Here is a 21,474-nt window from a genome sequence, read left to right as displayed (position 1 = left end):
TAGCCTTTTCACATCTATCGTTAAACCAGTCCTGCTTTCCAACTTCTCTATGTTGTCTTATTGGTACAAATTTTTCTCACCTTCTTTGTATATTTTTATAAATTCCTTCCACTTTTCATTTGCTCCTTAGCACTCTTGAATTTCATCCAATTTGTCTCTTGAAAGAATTTCTTTAGGTTTCCAAAATCTGTCTTGGCATAATTCCATCTTCCCACTTTATATTCTTCATTTCTTCTAGATTTCTCTTCGTCTATCACCTTGAACTCCAAAACTGCATGATCACTCTTTGCTAAAGGGCACTCCACCCTCATCTCCTCAATGACCATTGGCTCTGTACTAAAGACCAAGTCCAGTCTTGACGATGCTCCCTCTCCTCCAAACCTAGTATCTTCTTTGACCCACTGAGTTAACACATTTTCCATTGCCAGTGTCAATAGTGTATTTCCCCATGTTGTCTCTGATCCTTCCATTGACCAGTCCTCCCAACACACCTCTTTACAATTAAAATCTCCCATCATTATAGTTCGTTCACAGCCACCCAACATTTCTTCCAGACATGTTCCTGTATCACTTATCATTTCTTCATATTCCTGTACTGACCATGCATTTGTCTTAGGTGGTACGTACACCACTATGTAGTGCCTCTTTTTCCTTCATTAGTTTCTGCTCTGATCTTTAGCACTTCTGCCTTTCCCATACCTTTTTCACTTGATCCACCTTTATATCTTTTTAACCAGCAACATCACTCCTCCTCCCATCTTACCTACTCTATTTCTTTTCCAAACGTTATATTTCCTTCTCCAACCTTCATCAGGTCTTCTCCCTCTCTCAGTTTTGTTTCAGTAAGACCCACAATATCTGGGTTCTTGTCCCTCAAGTAATCGTTGAGTTCTAAAATCCCGATATCACTCCATTTATGTTGGAATACATTACATTTCGCTCATATGTAAGTTTCTTTAGTCCTTTCTTGCTGTACTTTTCTGGGTTATGAACCACTTCCTCAGTCTCATATCCAAGATTCTCCAGAAAAACTCTTTCTTCTCTCTTCTGTCCTCTCTTCATTTTTTTCAAAGCCTCCTTTCTCAACTCATTTAACATTTCTCTTTCCTTTTCACCGAGATCTCTTCTCAACCAAATCTTCCTTGTTGTTTCCTGCTGGGCTAGCCTCCATGACTTCTCCACCAATTCATCTACATCCTTTTGTGACTTAAGTTTGATTCTTATTGGCCTCATACCTTCTCTTGTGAACTTTCCAATTCTATGGAAGTCCTCTATTTCTTGTACTAGGTCTTTTCCTCCTCTTGCACCACATTAATGATATTATTTATCACCTTTTTATGTTTTCTCTCTCTCCATTTTACTCGGTGTCTTATCCTCCTCCACACCAAATATCACCACACATCTCTTTTTGTCTACAGTTTCCCTCACCAATGTCTCATTTGACTTAATAACCTTCACCACTTTCTCAGCTATCTTCTCTTCTATGATCTGTTGATCTATAATTTCAGCAAGGCCCAAAGTTTTCTCCCTGACTCTTTGATTTCCTTTTCCAGACTTGCAACTTTGTAATTTACCTCCTTTCTTTCCACTTCCTGACTTTTTTTCCATTCAGCCTGCTTCTCCATCACTTTTCCTAGAGATTCTCCACATTTTTCGCAATTCACTTTAATTAGCTTAACTTCCTCTTTCAGTGCTGCATTTTCCTTCTTCATATCGGCACAGTCTCTCTTTACATTGTCATAACTCGTTTCCAGGCCCTCATACTTTTCAAACAGTTTTTCAATTTTACCTTCTAACTCCAGAATTTTCTTCACATAAGCGCTCTTCTCCATTATTCCTTGAAACCCTGTGAAGTCTGATTCCTCTTTCGAGTTCACGGCCGCCATGTTGCGCAGACGTAAACAAACCAGCTGATGGCTCAAACGCAGGCTACAGTTTATATTTACCTTCACTGGACATTATTTTGCTAATCAACAGTTAACATGACTATATGGAGACGGGACAAACATTACCAGCTCCTTTCCCACCTTGGTTACTCTTAGGTAACTGTAGAATTATAGATGATTGCTCTGGAGCTCAGCGACCACCTCCGCCATCGACGTGTGTGTGTGTGTGTGTGTGTGTGTGTGTGTGTGTGTGTGTGTGTGTGTGTGTGTGTGTGTGTGTGTGTGTGTGTATGCCAGACTCACATGTAATTTGCTAAGTTATGCTCCTTCAGGACGTGCATGTCAAACCCATGTGGGACCGCATCAAAGTAGTCACTGCCTATGCCACATATGAAACAGTAGCTCTCCAGGTTCTCCTTCACTGACTCCAGCTGGTCTCTCAATTCACCAAAAGCATCAATGATCAAACCTGAAACACCAAGCACAGTCTGTCATGCTTCTTATAAAACAGAGACTGGACTGCTTCACACAGTCAAATTTTGAACATAAAAGAGCATGATTTTTTTATTCAAAGTTAGAAGCAAGTCACAGATCACAGGCTGACCTTTTTTATGAAGAATTACAAACAAGCAAGAAAGCTATTAGCTGCTGACTTTTCTTGTGCAGATCAACCAACAGACACACACTCAGCTGTGTACGTACCCTGAATGATGGCCAGCAGGATAACAATGATGAAGAAGAAGAAAGTGATGTCAAAGATGATGCGGTAAAACTCATACTCGTCGCCATCTGGGGCCTCAATCTCGTCACCAATGCCACCACCAGCCCTTACTCCCTTGTACAGGTGGAACACGAAGCACTGCCAAAACAGACACTCAATCACCTGCTGCTCCTCTGCCAAAGTGGGAGCCACAATCTGTGTCTCCAGTGTATGATGAAGACACAAAGTTTGGTCAATTGATATGAAGTTCAGTGTTGATATAGCCTAAATCTGACTTTTCTTAAATGTCCTCTTTTATCTAATAATGTAATACAGGTTATGAATCCTTTATCCTTTCCTGATTCCTTAAGATTAATAAAGCATCACTGGTTTAATTGGGAGGTCAGACAAAAACTGAAATCTTCATCACCTACAATCAATGTATAGTTTTTCAAACATGTATTTTTGGATCTCTCTCTCTCTCTCTCTCTCTCTCCTTAATTCCTTCCTCAGGTAGCACCCACCGTCAGCATGTCATGACACTTCTGGTCCACTACATCATCCTCCTCAGAAACATAGAATTTTCTGAAGAAGTTGAAGGCAATGACAGTGTAGCAGTACACTATGATGGTGAGCAACATGCAAGTCAGGATCAGCTGAAAGAGATGGAACAGAAGATGTTATAAGCAATTGTGAGAGGCAACACATGCAGATATACAAAATATTCTAAATGTGAAGCTATTTTCACTTTTACTATATCACAGACAAACACTTTCCATAAAATAAAAAGAGAAACTAAAATTGATTCAATCACCATTCAATACCATTACATTGCATACATGATAACCTATGTCATTTTCAATGTCCCTACAATCGAGCACACAACACAGATACCCACCTGCTTGCCATTATGAGTGACGGACTGCAAGATGGTCTTGAGTGATGGGATGGAAACAGCCACATCAAGCAAGTGAGCAGCGAAGAAGAAGTAATTAATGTTGCCCAGGACGGAGAAGGTGAGGTACCACAGGTTGTACAAAAATTGCTGTTCAAAAAAAGAGAAAAAAGATGGAAATAAATTGCATATGTTTCCTTGAGATTATAGTAATTAAATCTCTTGTTGATGGATTTCTTGATATTCTTGTGTAAGATATTTCTTTGTATGATGTTATTCATTGCTTCTTTAACTGTGCAGCCTGGCTTTCTCCAGGCAGTGGCAGTAACACAACAGTACAACACAATTATAAGAAACACAATCACCAAAGTGAGAAAAAAAAAATACAACACAACAATTCATATTGGACATTCTTAAAATAGTAGTAAACAGTGCAACAAGATAAAATGAAGTAGGGGGAGATAAGATAACATTGGAAAATAACTTGAATCACACATCACTAAAATGCAAGACAAAATACTAAAAGACATGACAACAAAGTAAGAAAAATTATCACATCACAAAATAGTAATGAAAACAACATGACAATATAACACAACCATGAGGTGACATTGGGCATAATAAAGAAAGATGCAGCACTACTTACATTATCAGTAACTGTAACACCAGCCTTCCAGATCTGGTACCTCCAGTCCACTGAGGTGAGGCTGAAACAAGATGCAGTTGTGTCATGAAGACAGAAATTTTGAAAGATGGCTCTAGAAAACTATAAATGTAATATGGCTAATGACATAAGGTTACAGAAAAGACAATAGTGAGTCCACTACTCTAAGGATGTTTATATATTTCATGATGCTCTTATATTTGCTGGACACTCTGGAGCAGAAGGAAGAGGACGAATAGAAGAAAAATTAAGGGTAAGACGGCTGAAAGTAGCACTCACTAGCCAACAATGCCAGTGGATGTTTCTTCTTGTTTGAAGCTCATTGTTGTTTCCATTCCTAGCAGGTTGGATATGGCATCGAAGTCGTAAGTCTCGCTGTACTTTTGTCGTACTTTTTTCTTGACAAACTTGTCCCAGTAGTTGTTGGGAAAACTCCTGGAATCAAGGGAATAATGAATCACATATAAAGAATGAGTTTCTATTAGACAAATCCTTAGACAACTGTAAACCATCTTGATGCCAAAAGATTTTCTAATTGATTTCTGACAGAAAGTAGCAAAAGTTGCAACATGTGGAACTCCCACTACTACCCACTAGACAAACGAACAAACAAGCAAGAGATCATACTTGGCAGAAATGACAAGTTTGTCCCAGTGAGCCTTGATGTCATCATCTTCAGGCTGCTCTGCCACATAGATGCCGTCAAACTCCAGCCTTCTTGCCACATCCTTCTCTCGTTTGAAGATCACAAGTGGCATCTTTGAAGACAGAACCAGGTGAGTGTTGGAATGAGAAAGTGGGACATATTTTGGACTCTAAGCAGATGGTAACACTAACATCCCTTTGGTATGCTACAATCACTTGATGTTTTTATCAAGTATGTAATTGAAAATCTAAGGAAAGTGTCTACTTTTGGATGTGATGCTGGTGATATGTAGTTTGGAAATATTCAATCCAAGAACAAAATTAATATGAACTAATGAGATGATGTAGACAAAGAGAAAATAAAGAATTAGGAAGACAAAGAGAAAAAACAGGTTGAAAACAAAGAAGAAAATACAGAAAATAGTAGAGGTTCATATAAACAACATGAGCACTTAGAATTTGTTACTCACCTTGAGATTGTAGTAGGCAAGCAGCATGCAGAGAGCGACCAGGCTGTGGCTGACAGAGAACAGCCGAAGGATGTGCTCCAGGTAGAAGTAGCGGTCATCCATGTGCACCCATTCCTCAGCCTGGCAACAAGGTGAGGAGTGAAGTGACCAGCAGGGCAGAGGTTACACAAGGTAACAAATTAGTTCAAATAGTCAACTGAGACTGACAAATTGAATGACAGCACAAACTCTCTCTCTCTCTCTATTAAAAATAAATATTCATAAAATCAAATAAACAAAATAGTCTTGTCAGTTGTCTCATCTGAATGTCCAAAAATCTGACAAACACAGAAAAGACAGAGTTCCTTTCACCGAAAGCACAATTCTTACATCCTCTTCCTCCTCCTCCTCCTCTTCCTCTCCTCCTAGAGTGAAGTTGGCAGAGCCCAGTTCTGCATCTATTGCATCATCACCCAGCACTGCTTCATCCCCAGAGCCCAGCAGGTCACCAGAGCCAAAGGCAAAGGGACTCATGACAGTAACCTCCTCCTCCTCCTCCACATCTTCAGAGATGGCCGATGCCTGTGTGGGGAAGGCATATCAGTGGTGTGGATTAGAGTTCTGCTTAAAAACAATTTTGCTCAAAATAATTGCAAATAAAATATAACCTTATGTCCTTATTACTTTTGTCTACATTCTTCTTGTTTAGCATTTTCTTCAGATTTTTTTTCAAACAAACGGCATCTGAATTACGATGGAGTTACCCCCTTCATCCTGTCCCACACACTACAGCTTTTACTTTTCTGAATGCCTCTAAATGATTGTGAGTACTGTAGATTACCAACATACCTTTGATGCCTGTGCTTGCAAGAAATATGAATAAAAAAAAGATAATTTACAAGTTATGGAAGGAGTTATATAAACTAACAACATTCCCTAACAAAGAATTCAACACTGCTTTTTACCACTAATGAAAATTCATGTGTAAAATGGCAGACTCCTGATATGAACATACAATGTAATATCAAAGCCACAAATTAATAAAATATCTTTGCACAAAACTGATATATCATAAAGTATATATGTGTATTGTGTGTGTGTGTGTGTGTGTATAACACCCACCTTGAAGAAGAGAAGGATAAAGTTAATGCAGAAGGCAAGCACCAGTGCTGCGTACTTAAGATTGTAGAAGTTCCTTGCCAAGAAGCTGACGGCACGCTTGTTGTAGCTGCTCAGGTCCACCTGCCAGATGTCAATGCAAAGGTTGATGTGTTCATTTTTAACAAAGTAAATAGTTACACACTGGAACAGTGATGTAATGAGAATGTACAAGTATGTATATAATTAGTAAATGAATGTATTACTCATATATCAGGCCTGATAGCCTTTTGTAGCTTCCCTCCTTTCTTTATGTTCTTATTTTTCATACCTACAGCCAAAATTTTCATTAAAAGCTATAACTGATAACAGTTTTAAGTGTTTTCATATCTTATTTTACTAACCTTAAAACTGAGTAGCCTCTGTAGCACCCAAGGCTTGACCTTGGAAGAATAAGTGGGAGGGGGGAAGGTGGGGGTTGGGGAACGGGTAGAAGGGGTATCTGAGGGATGAGGTTGAGTTGGAGTAGGGGGTGTGGGGGTGAGCTGTGAGGCATCCACATTACCTGGATGAAGGAAAGCATGATGGTCTGGTGAGGGAGGACACAGGCCATGCTCATGCATGAAGGCAGGGCCAGGCGAGGAGTGAGAGGGGAAGAAAATGGTTGGAGGCTTTGGTGAGGCTGCTTGTTGTCCTGTGTCAGCAGCAGATATGGATATTGATATGACATCCTCCTCCTGCTCAATGTGGGTTTGGTGTGATGGAGACAGTGTTCGTGAGGAGGAAGTGGAAGGGTTGGGTAGGGTGGATGAGCTGCTCTGTAAGGAAGGTGTGCATATGGGTTTCAAACAGGATAAGTCTGCAGGCTGTGATGAGTATGTGGAGGTAATGATGGAAATGGCACTAGTGGAAGAAGGGGAGGTGGTTGTGCCCTGCAGTGAAGGGTCAGCCTGAAGAAGTGACACTGCTGGTGACGAGAGTGACTGAGGAAACTGTGGTGGAGAGGTGGAGCTGCTGAGGATGCTCTGTGATGGTGATTTGAGGCGTGACAATCCTGATGAAGAAGAACCAGCCCCATCTGAGGTATCAGCACTTGAGGTTACCACAGAGTGGCATAAACTACTTGGAATAGATTTTGAAGTAGTTGGTCTTAGCTCTGAAGAAAAGTCTGACTGGGCTGGAATTGCTGGTGGTGAAGTTGTGTGTCTGGTTCTGGTCAACATAGACACTGGAACTCTTGTGGGTGTTGGCTGCAGACTATTGAAGACACCACGTCTACAGATCAGGGGTTCAGGTGTGAACTGCATGGATTTGGAGGATAGTGACAATGGCGATTTTAGGTCATAGGACTGTGGACTGGACATGACTGAAGACTGTGTGTGACTTGTGCGAGAGTGCGTAAAGGAGGACTGGTGACTGGCCGAGTGTGTGACCCCTCCTGAGGTGCCAGGACGAAAAGTAGGTAGTGTGATACTCTTCCTCACTCTTGTCGTCTCATCTCCAGGTGAGGTGCTTGAACTGAATATCCCAGTGGAGGTGGACGTGTCTGATGGTGTGTCTAGTGTGGCAATGCTTTCCTGAGAGAGCCCAGGATGTTGGGAGATGGGGGGATGTGGCAGGGGTGATGGGAGGCGAGGTGGACTGCAGGAGGAGGCCGAGGGAGGCAAGTGAAGGGAGGAAGAGGATATGGATGGGAAGAGAGGCTGAGACAGTAACAAGACAGAGGCAAGATGGATTTGGATCCCCAGTGGGTGGCATGAAAGGGGAGAGGCGGGTGTTAGTGGCGAGGCGTAGCACACACAATGTCCTATGAGTTAGTGAGACAATACTACTAAGTTTATTTATGCAAGGCATGATGACACTCAAGTTTTCCTTTGAGATTGGTATGTACAACTGCTTGGTCTAACTTGATTTTTACAAACACAAATAATCAAGGAATGTTAATACTTTGTAGCCTAATCAGCTAATGAAACCCACCTGGTCTTCCTCACTCTTACTTACACACACACACACACACACACACACACACACACACACACACATTACCCATGACTGTCTCTTTCCATTAAATCCGGAAATGAAAGACATCATTCTCAATAAATTTTTCCATAAACCTATTTTTTTACACTTGTTACACACATTAGCTTTAAACTAACAAGATTATGGAATGCCTGTTTCTATAATTGCTTCCTTTTCTAAAGTATCATAAATAATTCAACACAATTAGTCGGAATGGTAGCACCATATTCCTCAAGGATTTGACCTGCCAACCCAAACAATTCAGCAAAATGACAGAAAGTTTAAGAACCAATACAGAAAATCACATGTGGCTACACACAATATTTTTTTAGAATAACCCAGTCTTTAATTTCTGGAGCCAACAACAAAGTCACAGAATGGCCTGTATACATTTCTTATAAAATACATGATGATGCATTAACTTCTAACAATTTTCATTGCAGCTGCATCAAGCGTGTCACAGATGGAAGGATGAAGGTGAGAAAAGAGAAGGTGCAGCACTAGGCAGGCAGGTGAGGACAGCTGCAATGTGACTTACCTGAGCAACCGGTGGCGGCTCAGCCTCTGCCGTGGTGGGCTGGTCCTCTGCCTCCTGCATTGCTTCCTCCTGCTGTTTCTCCACTGCCTTCTTCTCCGCAGCCCTGCCGAGGAAGGACTAACTGAGGCAGCTGTACAGTTGTACATTAGGAGGATTTCATAGGAGTTTTACCTTAAGTCTTGATCTACTGTATAGATGAGAAGCCAATTTTTCACAAAAGATTGTCTAAAGATAATTTTTATTATTCATAAAATGGTGTTTATAGGAGGAAAAGGTACTTATGGGGGCTCTTGAAATTTCTATAAAATTTGCAAAATTGTGAAAGAGACATGCTGTGCAGTGGGTGTGGTGTGGTGCTCAGAGGTACAGGAATGGTGGGCTCTAGGGAAGTGGGTTCCATATGGAGGGAATAATATGTCTTCTTGATGTAGGTTTTAGCTAAAAGAAATTATGTGAATTTCATGATAAGTGTATGGGAGCTTGAGAGTGTGTAAGCTCCAGCTAGAGTGTCTGTGTGGGAGTGGGTGGGGTCAAGGAGAATGCTGAAGCAACAATCCATGAAATAGAAGCAAGGGAGAGGGTGATGCAATTTTATTTCACCTCCAAAGAAGTGTCATTATAAATAGGATATCCAAAAGTGAATAAAAATATCATGACAATTACTTACACAAAAATAAGGATGTAAGAAAAAGAACCACAAGCATGTGATAGAAATAAAAATTTTGAAAAGTACTAAAAGAAAAGAAGAAAGAAGAAAGTAAAAGAAAAAGCATAAAAAATGATGATAGGATGCAACACACACTGCTGAGTAGGGGAGGCCAAGGCTAAGTACAGGTGTTTATGGATGTAGGGAATTCAGTCTTTATGTTCACTCAGGTAATACTTATACTAACGTGTCATTAGCGTCACTGCTGCTCTCGATAGACCTGATGCATGGGGAAAAAAAGATCAATCAACAACAAGCAGCACACGTATTCATGAAAGAAGACATTTGACCTGCAAGTTTAATTTAGCAGCAACAACAACAGCAGCAGCTTGGGTTAATGAGAGGCAGGACTTCCCACAGCCAGGCGCAACATCCACCCAAAACACGCCCAGAGCATTTCCACCCTGATAAGTGCCAACTTGATAACACTAAGTCATATTGAAGACAAACTACCAACAACAATTAGTACAGATTTTAACATGGCTCAGTAAGAGACATTAGCTTTGACACTCAACACAATAAAGTATCGTGAATAAAGCCGTGTGTATCAATGCCACAGATGAGATGTTAATGAGGCAGTCACAGGGGAAGACAAAAAATATGTGCTTAAGCTGTATGTGACTCATTATCTGGATAAAAAGCAACTTTAAATACTACTATAGCCATGACCTTTCCCGATAAGCCACAATTGATTCAGTACTGATCACAACTCACTTCATAGCTGCGATGGCCTCCTCAGGGCTGATGTCCTCCTTCAGCTCTGCCAAGGCTTCCAATACTGGCTTCATCCTCTCATCATCTCCAGGATCCTCTGGTTTGGCTTCCAGTGAAAGTCTGTGTGAGTAAATATGAATGAGTAATGACTGTCCCAATGACACTTCATACCTGCCTCCTGTGGTGTGTTGTTATAAGAGATCTTATTTACTCTTATATTAGAAAATTTGGTTTTCTGTATACTATCAAATTCAGCTGAAAGACAAATGTAGTTTTACAGCATCATACATTTAGCAAACAGCATATTTTGTGTTCTCAACTTACAGTTCTCCCTCAAGTTTGTGTTCTATAGCTGGAGGTCCTGTTTCTGCCTCTCTTATTTCCGGTAATGCTGGCACGGATAATGGTACAAGTGGTCCGGACTTCTCCTCCTTTCGTGATGCCTATGACAAGAACACATGTAACTTGAAACAGGAGAGTAGTAATATATTTTCTCTAACAACAGCCACAGAAAATCATGTTACATCCTGTATATAGTTATATGTACATATATCCATAAAATATGCTATTCAATGACTTGGGTGATGCTTGATAAAGAGGCATAAAGATCACTACAACTGAAAGTAAAAAGCACATAATCTGTTTGTTTAAAGATTTGGATTTTGATCAGTCTAAGGGTGCAGGTGGAGTATGACTTGCCAGTGGTGCATTTATGTCTTACCTTGTATTAGTATGACTAGATAAGAACACCAGCACAAAGATCAATCTTAGAGATTCTGAGTGTGGAGTGAAATAACTCTGATGCTCAAAAGAGAGAGAGAGAGAGAGAGAGAGAGAGAGAGAGAGAGAGAGAGAGAGAGAGAGAGAGAGAGAGAGAGAGAGAGAGAGAGAGAGAGAGAGAGAGAGAGAGAGAGAGAGAGAGAGAGAGAGAGAGAGAGAGAGAGAGAGAGAGAGAGAGAGAGAGAGAGAGAGAGAGAGAGAGAGAGAGAGAGAGAGAGAGAGAGAGAGAGAGAGTGTGTGTGTGCATTGGGAGAAATGGATGTGTATGAAGTAATGAAGTAAGAAAAAAATGGAAGGTAAAACACCAACCTGTTCTGCTGGTGGTCCTTGCATCAGGCGCATCATGGCAACCCATATCTTTTTAGACACGTAGAATATTCCAAACACACTGTGGTACATGATCATGAACAGCAAGCGACAGAAACCCATCAACAGCTCAGAAATGGACATCTGCTTCAACTCTTTCAGTTTCTTCTTGACATTGGAGGGTGCCAGCACAGCTAAGGTCTCTGATACTTGATCCTTGAAGCCGACAATCTTAGACTTGATTAGTTCCATGCCAGTCCTGTCAAACATACCCTGTTAACAGCCTGTTTAAGCTTCATTGTTGCATCTTAGTTCAAGGGATACACTATTGTGTGTGCTTGTGTTTGCATTTGTAGTGTATATCATAATGGTTTTAAAAATTACATGGTGAATTTGTAATAATTTACTAAACCTTATCAAAGCTTAAGACTCATATAGGAGGTAAGGCCTTTCACACCCCCATCGTTTTGCTCAAGGAAAACAACTGCTTATTCTAAAAAAAAAAAAAAAAAAAAAAAAGATCTGATCAAGTTAAGTATGTCTCAGCTTCTAAGTGATAGATGAGGACATTACCATTGAGCTGTGTGTGTGTGTGTGTAATTCATCTGTGTGTGTGTGTGTGTGTGTGTGTGTGTGTGTGTGTGTGTGTGTGTGTGTGTGTTTTACTTACTTTTCCTCCTCCTCCTCACTCAGGTACTTGAGGCCATCAGCACTAGACTTTTTAGCCAGTGCATCATCCTCCTCCTCCATGAGGGCAGCGGCGTGCTGCATCTCAAAGATGGCATCCTCACAGAAGTTAACAAAGGCCTCTAGCTTTTCTTTGTCTCCTTCTGTCACGATGGCATAGAAGAAGCCTCTCTTTGACTCTTTGATCTGTGGTTTCTCCCACTGGTCAATGTTCTCCTCCTTGATCTCAAAGTACACTCTCTCAATGCGCTTTGAGCTGCCCATAATTTCAATGCGACCAAGGAAAGGCTCAAAGTAGTTGAGGACAGATCCGGCAGTCTGACGGAGAGGCAATCATGAGCAAGGGAGAATGGTGAGGAAGTGGTACTTCAAAAATTTCCATGCTTAAAAGCACGAAAATATAAGATAAAATTCGTCATAATGAATAATGCATACATGGAGTTGAAAGTGATGGAGATAATTGAAGAGTTATGTTGTCTTTACCTCAAGGAACCTGGCTAGACGAGGATCATTGGGCATGTGCTCAGACAGATTGGTGAGCAGCACAGCCAGGTTGAACCCAATCTCCTTGGCCGGGTTGTGGAAACGCTCAGTGAACTCCACATAGTCAATCTTACCATCATGATTGCAGTCACAGCACATCAGCAAGAAGTTGATCTCCTCTCTGTAGATAATTGATTACCAAGTTACTCTCTGGCACAGATAGGTAAAGTACAGCTAAGTGGCATCCTATGGAAAGAAAAATCACTACTAGACAACTGATGAGATCATGGACATATACATGATACTTAACTGGCAGTAAATGTGTTCTATATCAAGCATTAATGAAATACTGCATTCACAAAAGAGACTTACGTTGTATAATTCTTCTGCTGTTCCATCTTCTCCTTAAACTCCATGGGTGTGACGGTTCCATCCTTGTTCATGTCAAGATCCTGCATGGAGGAGAGTATGTGGGTTATAGTGTCTTAGTGATGTGTGAGTGCAAACCAGTGTTCTTTCCTCACATCACTGCACACTGCTGCATCTGACAAGAGTATCACTACACTCAAACTATTACCATAAATTCCCTATGGATACTAAATACTACAGACATTGTATACTATGGTGGTGATGTATTCATAGCTCATTACAGTCATTAAGGCACACTAGGATCCCAGTAACCTTTCAAGTTAGACTAATAGTGTTACAAAGATAGTGAAATAAATCCTTGTTTGTATCTATGAATGAAGAACTATTCCATATTGTCTTCAGAAGTGGAATTCTTACTTGATAAAGCACCATTCCTCAGGGCTGTCAGGATGATCATCAACTTCACAATGGCAGTTTATAAAACATAAAATTCTTGACATAATCACAAGGGTGCTATAGGCCAGTGTGTACCTCAGTGTTCACACAGGTACTAAAACACACACAAAAATAACCATGCAAAAAAAATAATAAAAAAAAAAAAAAAAAAAAAAAATAAATAAATAAATAAAATAAATAAACAAATAAACAAATAGAGAAAAAATTATAAATAAAATAAATAAATAAATAAAAAATAAATACAATCAAATCAAATAAATACATAAATAAACAAATAATAATGATAAACAAATGAAATAAATAAAATAAAATAAAATAAATAGAAACATAAATAAATAATAAAATAAATAAATAATAAAACAAACATATAAGTAAAACTATAAAAAAATAATAGCATGCCACAAAACAAGAGAGAGAGAGAGAGATAACTAGGATCACAGATTAATGGAGAGAGAGAGAGAGAGAGAGAGAGAGAGAGAGAGAGAGAGAGAGAGAGAGAGAGAGAGAGAGAGAGAGAGAGAGAGAGAGAGAGAGAGAGAGAGAGAGAGAGAGAGAGAGAGAGAGAGAGGAAAAAATTTAAAAAAGTGATTTATTATTTTTTTCTCTCTCCTGGAACTGCCCTCCCTCCGTGCCCTCTCCAGGAACTGCCGCCCTTCCGTACCCATCCGTGGCCCCCTCCCAAGGTTGGATGAGGTTAATTATACCGTGTTTAGGTGGGTGACACAAGACCTACTAAGGGTACTTAGGGAGATAATAAGCAGGTCATTAATTAGGTCGTTAGCTCCGTGGCTTGGCGTATCCTGGTGATGGTTCTTCTGTGTGACTTCGTGGGTTCAGATTCCTTCAAAACATCAATATTTTTTTTTTCATTTTTTTCTTATCTTTTTATGTTACTCTTTTTTACATTCTTGGCTTCAGATTCCTTCAAAACATCATTAATTTTTTTTTCATTATTTTTAGTCTTTTTTTGAGAGAGGTTCTAATTTTACAATTTTTTGATTCCTTGCCTTCTGGTTCCTTCAAAACATCACTATTTTTTTTCATTTTATATATATATATATATATATATATATATATATATATATATATATATATATATATATATATATATATATATATATATATATATATATATATATATATATAGATAGATAGATAGATAGATAGATAGAAAAATAGACATATTACAGCTTAGGAATGGTCAAAAGGCACTTATTGAGAAAACATAAAAAAAGACTAGAAAAACAATAAAACAAACATTTACCATAGGAAATACGTATTACTACAGTAATATATATATATATATATATATATATATATATATATATATATATATATATATATATATATATATATATATATATATATATATCAATCATTAAGAATCTAAAGTAAATATATTCAACAGAATGTAAGAAGAAAATATGAACAGAGAAACATAGAAACACACAGATTGATCTATGTACATGTACAGTTCATGACCAAGTAAGAGTTGTGTCCTTTGTCTTAACTACTGATTAAAGCTGTCTATAGCTACCAATATATGGACACCCTGCACTAAATTTATTTCTTATTTACAGATATGTCATAAAATATAATCATGTTTAAGTGCTCATGCATAAGCAAAAGGGAGGAATACAAAGCAATGCTTTCTTTAGAAATAACAGCATTTAATCCAGTCTGCAACTGATCACTTGATGTGCTTGTTTCACAAGAATCTAAATGGATTAATCTTTTACCATTAATGTGACAGATACATCTTTATATGTAAAACTATCTCAAGTGACAGGAGCAGGAGTGGAGAGCAACACAAGGATAAGGAGATGGAGCATGGCGTCAGAAACAGTAAAAGAAAACAAGTCAGTCAAACACAAACCTGGAAGGTTGTTGACCCAGTCAAGTCCTTCAGTTTTAGGAACATATCGAAGTACTTCAGAATCAGCTAAGTGTTTGAAAAGAATGGAAAATGAATTTGTAAGATAATTGTAAACACAAAAGTGATAATGTTGACATAAAATAGAGCAGTATGCTGGGCTCTCTCGCTTCTCCACTGAGCCCAGGAAGGTGGCCACGGCTTCATCTTACCATCCCACACCAAAACTGATTGGAAAAAAAAAAAAAAAAAAAAAGTGTAATGGCATTGAGATTTTTAAAATCACATGTGCACTGCTTGAAAGTGTAGTTGTTCATGTCATGGAATCTATTTGTTACTATCAGTCCACTTTACCGACATTGGTGACACTCTTGTGTCACGTTGCAGCAGAGGTTTGTAGAGGACGGAGGATGGAGGGCAAGGCCAAAGTGCTGTTGTAGTGACAATATTTGATGGAAAATAAAAATATATCCCATCAGACAAAATCATGAGTAACAGAAAAGGAGGCATGGGTGGAAAACAATATCATTACTCCAAATCTGACATGCTTGAAAGAAAGAGTTAAAGCCACTGCAAAGAACAACCTTACTGTGTGGGAGAAAGAAGAACAAGGACAATGGGATTGCCAATGAAATCATACACCTCCTATCGCTCTAGCAAAGCTGCCCTGAATGGGTGCAAGGCAATTAAAATATTCAGACTAGAAATGTAAAAAGCTTCCACTTGAACAATGAAGCAATGAAAAGTTGTCATATCAACACATGGGCACTTTGATGAGAGCGACTCGGGGTGGAATGGCCTCATGCCAGGCAGTGGGACGGTGACTCTCGCCTACCGCGAATGATGCCGATGATGTCACTTCTCCCAGCTTCAAGAAAAGGTTGAAGAAACGAAGAATCATCTGTTTTTGCAAAATAAACAAATGGGTTAGACAAGTAGAATTCCAGGACAAGGTAAATTGGGAGAAGCACCATGACTGCAGGATCCTTTTCACCACTTCTCAAATCTTAGAGAAAGTTTAAATATGAATCATTACTCAAAACCTTGACTGAGTAAACCATTACTCTCAAACTGAATTTTGTGTGTTTGATACTTCTGCAATACAATGATACATAATTAATACTATTCTGTGTCATCCTGAGGTCTGTTTGTGAGGAGGTTCAGCACAGAGCAGCACCTCTGTCCAACAGAGCTGCTGCATGACATGACTGACAACATGGCACTTGCTGCTCTGCTACTAATATCATCAATCAACATGTTTGACTTATTGAAAGCAAACATGTTTTTCTGATGGAACTGATAACAGGTAATGTTAAAATACCCATTAAGAATTATGCAATTAAGCCTTGGACAGGTACTCAAAAATTCTAGTCAAATATTGTGTGTATAGAATGTTTCAATAGGGCCTCCATTTGTTTAGCTCAAAATAAATGCAAACCTCCTACACTAATGCTGTAACACTTATACCCTTCCTCTCTCCCTAATTCTCTTCTTGCCCCTTAGTGGCTCACCTCAACATTGGAGGCACTTTCCACCAGCGTGTCCACCATCTGCTTTCCAATGGTGCCGTTCACCACATTACCTGCAAGGCAGTGTTATTAGTGATGAGCTGTGCCATTTCTTGTATATGAAGAAAATTACAACTCATCCCTTGGAAGTGGTGTTAGGGACTTGCCTTCCAGCATGGAGAGCATCATGATCACCATATCCTTCTGCAAATTGAGAAGCTCCTTCAGAAGATCCACCTGAGAGGAGTGCTTGCTGAGCTTGTCCTGCATGTGAGCAAACAGGAACAGGAAACCACCAACAGCATCCCACAGACGGGAATGAGCCAAAGTTTGCTGGTTGCCCACACACGGACCTTGGATCACCTCAGTCAGTGTGTTGAACACCTGTATGGTATACAATGTTGTCATAAGATTCATGTCATACAAAGTCTTTCCTCTTATGAATAAACATGTTTTACAATCAGTAACTCAGAATCATCAAAAGGGAAACACAGATGGCCTCACCTGGCTGGCCACACCAATGGCTTTGAAGAAGTTGGACTTGCCAGCAGGGTCAATAATTTCCTTGGAAGAGTAATGCCAATAAAAGTCCATGATAGATTCCTGAAGGCGCAACAAGTAGTCCACAGTACAATTAATCACATTGACAGTGGTTGTGTTGCCAGCCTGGGTTCTCAGGTAGTTCTGCCAGTCTGTCAGAGTTATGCAAGATAGTATCTTGGTGATTCACATAAATATAATCCAGGAATGCTTGTTACAGATTTTGGTGTAATGCACTTCTCTCTCTCTCTCTCTCTGAATGCAAGATAACTTTGCTTAGTTCAGTATCTGTGTCTGAATATAAAGCATGACTATTTCTGGTTATAAAATATCATCAGCTTTTGAAGGACTCAAAGCATGCACCACCAGCACAACTTACCGAGGTTGTGGCCTTCACAGGTCAGTTGGATGAAGCGGAACAATGCACAGGTGAACTCAGCATCATGCATATTCTTCTCTCCAGCGCAGCCATCAGCGCCAACACCCAGACCCTCTGCTTTGGTGTTGCGCTCAAAAGCGTCCAAATCAAGCACTGAGCAGGAGTTCATGAGTCCCGAAATGGACAAGAAGAAGGAAGCATCTTTCTTCTCTTTGAGGTAGTTCAACATGGCCTGCAGGTCAAATATAAAGTTCACTCTCTGATTCCATTTACAGAAGACTAAAAAATAAGTGCAAAGACCATGATTTGTAATGTTGCTTTACAGGTAGAAAAAATAGAATCATAAGTGACAGGTTGCTCACCGCCTGAACATCGACATTACCACCGCGGAGGATAGCAATGCCAAGCTTCAGAGTCATCATGACCATCTCTGAAGGCTGGCCACGTGCAGCAGACACATGCAGCAGCACCATCTCAGCAACACCACGGTTGGCCAGACGTGCTTGATGGAACAAGAGCTTCTGCTTCTCCAACTCTTGTTCCTGTAGGATTAAGAATACATGTTAAGGAAAAGTCACAGCAAAAAGAAAAGGAATGTATGATATTAAAGAAGGTAAGTCAAATTTGATATATCTACAGCATTTATCATCATTCCTTCTTCAATTAAGTGCAATGTTTGTGACATGATAAAGCAGTCAGGGGGAGGGGAGCACCTACCATGAGATCCTCCATGGTACGGGAGCGACACCGCGGGGGAGCATGTACAAGGAAACACAGAGGAAAGGTCAATGCTGAGGTGAAGGTTATGCATTAGTTAGGAAAGAAGTACATGCTACCATTACCAGGTGGTCACCAGACATCATTGCTGTTAGTTAAGCGTGATCTTGATGGCACAATACAACCATTCTAACAGCTTTCCATGTTATTATAATTCTGTTTTATGATTCATCTGACATACAAGTAATGGCTACACACACACACACACACACACACACACACACACACACACACACAGTGTAGTGTAGTGGTTAGCATGCTTGGCTCACAACCGAGAGAGTCCGAGTTCGAGTCCCGGAAAGCAGTGAGGCAAATGGGCAAGCCTCTTAACCCTGTTAACCTAACAGTAAATAGGTATGGGATGTAACTCGAGGGGTTGTGGCCTCGCTTTCCAGGTGTGTGGAGTGTGTTGTGGTCTCAGTCCTACCTGAAGATCGGTCTATGAGCTCTGAGCTCTGGGTGACCAGCAGGCGACCGTGGTGGTTAATTATACACACACACACACAACACACACACACACACACACACACACACACACACACACACACACACACACATGCACACACACACAGATGTCTGCACCCAAGAGAGATTAAGAGTGAGTAATAGGTGAGAGAATTAGTGAACACAGGTGGTGATAAAGATGGATTGGGTACATACATTAAGAGCGGCAGCAGGATCTTCATTACCGCCCTCCTCTTCACCTCCGCCCTCATCACCTTCACCCTCTTCCTCCTCTTCACCGCAGGATTTAGCTGTCAACAAACACAAAACTTAGACTTTGCATCCTTAAGAAAACACCCAAGAAACATACTTATAGTCATCATCTTCTATATCATTTGTATGATCATCAAGACATGACGACATGGAAAACCATTATTATGCAGCTCTATTCAAAGATACTTTGGTTTTCATGAGTTATTTGCTTAAATCTTCTTTACAACAATAAATATAGATATACAATATCTCTTTGTGCCCCTTGTCCAATTTGGTTTTCATTAAGAGTACAAAAGTAAAGATGGTGATGTACCCATTATCTCAGCATAGGTCATGTACAGCGGATCCTCAGCCAGCACGCCAGTGTGTTCCGTGGTTGCTTTGTGGCTGAATGTTGTCACCAGTTGTGTCAGCTGGTCAGGCTTACCTTCTTCTTCTTCAGCCTCCTTCTTCTTACTTTCAGCCTCCTCAAAGGATTGCTGTCAGCCAGGAAAAAAAATATTGAATATCATTCATTCATCATGATAACTCTGTTCACAAGAACAAGATAAGTTTTTTTTCAAATAGAAAATTCAAAACTTCACCATATGCAGAAGCATTTTTTTACTATTCATCTCATAATATAATTGACAATTATTCCCAAAATTAGCACCTCTCGTTTCTCTCACCATCATCACCCAATGTCAAGCTTCCTTTCCCTTTCTCCAGCATCTTTTCTACCACTCATGCAAAGCATCAATAAATCACACTATACCTAATATTTTTTCTGGCTTTGCTTCTCATGCACATCTCTCAACCCCTCTGTATACTCACTGTGAGGTCCTCAATAACCACTTCTTGGCCAATGTTCTCATCTGATAGCCAGTATTCTTGGTAGGTTCGTAGAAATAGGTTGACGGCGCGATGCCTGTGAGATATGTTGGTTTGAAGAAAAGTTTTGGTTAGACTGTTGTGCCCTGTTAGTAAGTGGTGGTGGTAGTTGTTTTGCTGTAACACACCCGCAAAAAAGTAGTCGGCTCAGATATTAATTTATGTTAAATAGACCAGACATTGATGCTGCTACAGAAAAGCGACAGGTGTGGTGTTTTGAGCTCCTGTCTGGCATCTACAAATTTGTTAAAGCGGTTACTAAAAGAGAAGAGAGAGTCAGAGGCACTATTGGTGAGTACACTAGCCTACTACTTCTATTATTGTTTCTTCTCTCTCTGATGCTACTTTGCCACAACTTTAATTACATACATATGATCTTAATCTCTACTGCCTCAGTCCTCTCCACTGCACAGTTGGCTAGCCTGGGCTGGAGACCGACGTCGCGGGGATATTCAAGAATAATGATAGAAACATGAGTAAACAGACATACAGACAAGATAAAAAAAAGAATAATGCATAACATTAATAACAATAATAATCAGGCGTGTTGGAAATTATTGGGTTATTGTGAGGGACAGAGAAGAAAGAAAGAAAAGTTGAGATCAAAATCATTCTTAGGGAATATAAGAGATGTGAGACAGAAAGTGAAACTGTCACATACTCTGCAGTAAGATCAGTGACAGTGACGGTCTATTGAAGGAGAAAGCAAAGGAAGATAGAATATATCACAAAAAGAAGAAACAGAGCACAATAACCATATGATCTGGAACACGTCTGGGTTGCTGACGCCACGCCTCATGATGCTCCTGAGTGAAGCAGCGCCAGCAGCATTCCAAAAAGAAATCAACGAATAGAACCGAAAAGAAAATCACCAAACGGAGGTGAACAAAGGGGGATTGGGTCTCATTCACGCCATACATTTTGGATATAAAGGCTGAAGTTACTGTTAGCTTTAGGGTTAACCAAAAGCCTGGTATATGAGAGGCTGAGGGTGGCCCAACTCTATCTTTTTCTCTCTCTCTCTCTCTCTCTCTTCCTCTTCTGCACTAGCAAGAGTCAGTCTTTAGTCAGTTTATAGGTTAGATGTCACAGTCTTCAGCCTTGAAACCCAAGATGTTGAAGGCTCATGGCTGGGTCATAAAAGATTAACAGATAAAGAAGTCACATGGGGATCACCTGAGCTCCCTATGGTCACCCAATAGCACAATCTACAAAAAGAGTGATGTGGCTAAATGTGTGTAGAGTGAATGTATCATGAGGAAAAGTTTGCTTCATGTTGATTTTCTCAACCAGCAACAAAATGTACTGCCACCTACATACTAGATATGTATTTAGGAAAAAAAAATAAAAACACAAACCTAATATCATCAATGTTCATTGTCTAGGCTGTGAAATCCAACAGGAAGTTTACTAAA

At 39.9% G+C, this 21,474-nt stretch overlaps 1 protein-coding gene across 1 annotated transcript in view; it reads right to left on the bottom strand.

Moving 5' to 3' along the window:
• LOC123505783 (ryanodine receptor-like) overlaps window positions 1–21,474 on the bottom strand; it is a 170,732-nt gene that overhangs the window by 8,589 nt on the left and 140,669 nt on the right. The window contains exons 69-94 of the mRNA XM_045257467.1: window positions 20,003–20,096; window positions 19,503–19,668; window positions 19,133–19,227; window positions 18,058–18,237; window positions 17,696–17,927; window positions 17,281–17,468; window positions 16,944–17,160; window positions 16,780–16,850; window positions 15,272–15,337; window positions 12,943–13,022; window positions 12,571–12,751; window positions 12,071–12,405; window positions 11,404–11,659; window positions 10,639–10,757; window positions 10,315–10,434; window positions 8,895–8,997; window positions 6,362–6,481; window positions 5,630–5,821; window positions 5,261–5,380; window positions 4,773–4,903; window positions 4,425–4,580; window positions 4,128–4,188; window positions 3,485–3,631; window positions 3,111–3,242; window positions 2,589–2,745; window positions 2,190–2,355 (exon numbers count right to left, since the gene is read on the bottom strand). Of these exons, the coding sequence (XP_045113402.1) occupies window positions 2,190–2,355; window positions 2,589–2,745; window positions 3,111–3,242; window positions 3,485–3,631; window positions 4,128–4,188; window positions 4,425–4,580; window positions 4,773–4,903; window positions 5,261–5,380; window positions 5,630–5,821; window positions 6,362–6,481; window positions 8,895–8,997; window positions 10,315–10,434; window positions 10,639–10,757; window positions 11,404–11,659; window positions 12,071–12,405; window positions 12,571–12,751; window positions 12,943–13,022; window positions 15,272–15,337; window positions 16,780–16,850; window positions 16,944–17,160; window positions 17,281–17,468; window positions 17,696–17,927; window positions 18,058–18,237; window positions 19,133–19,227; window positions 19,503–19,668; window positions 20,003–20,096 (3,885 nt within the window). The remainder of the gene's footprint in view (window positions 1–2,189; window positions 2,356–2,588; window positions 2,746–3,110; window positions 3,243–3,484; window positions 3,632–4,127; window positions 4,189–4,424; window positions 4,581–4,772; window positions 4,904–5,260; window positions 5,381–5,629; window positions 5,822–6,361; window positions 6,482–8,894; window positions 8,998–10,314; window positions 10,435–10,638; window positions 10,758–11,403; window positions 11,660–12,070; window positions 12,406–12,570; window positions 12,752–12,942; window positions 13,023–15,271; window positions 15,338–16,779; window positions 16,851–16,943; window positions 17,161–17,280; window positions 17,469–17,695; window positions 17,928–18,057; window positions 18,238–19,132; window positions 19,228–19,502; window positions 19,669–20,002; window positions 20,097–21,474) is intronic.

The sequence above is a fragment of the Portunus trituberculatus genome, chromosome 18 (genome assembly GCF_017591435.1).
Source record: "Portunus trituberculatus isolate SZX2019 chromosome 18, ASM1759143v1, whole genome shotgun sequence".
Lineage (NCBI taxonomy): Eukaryota > Metazoa > Arthropoda > Malacostraca > Decapoda > Portunidae > Portunus > Portunus trituberculatus.
This window is presented reverse-complemented; position numbering and strand designations above follow the sequence as displayed.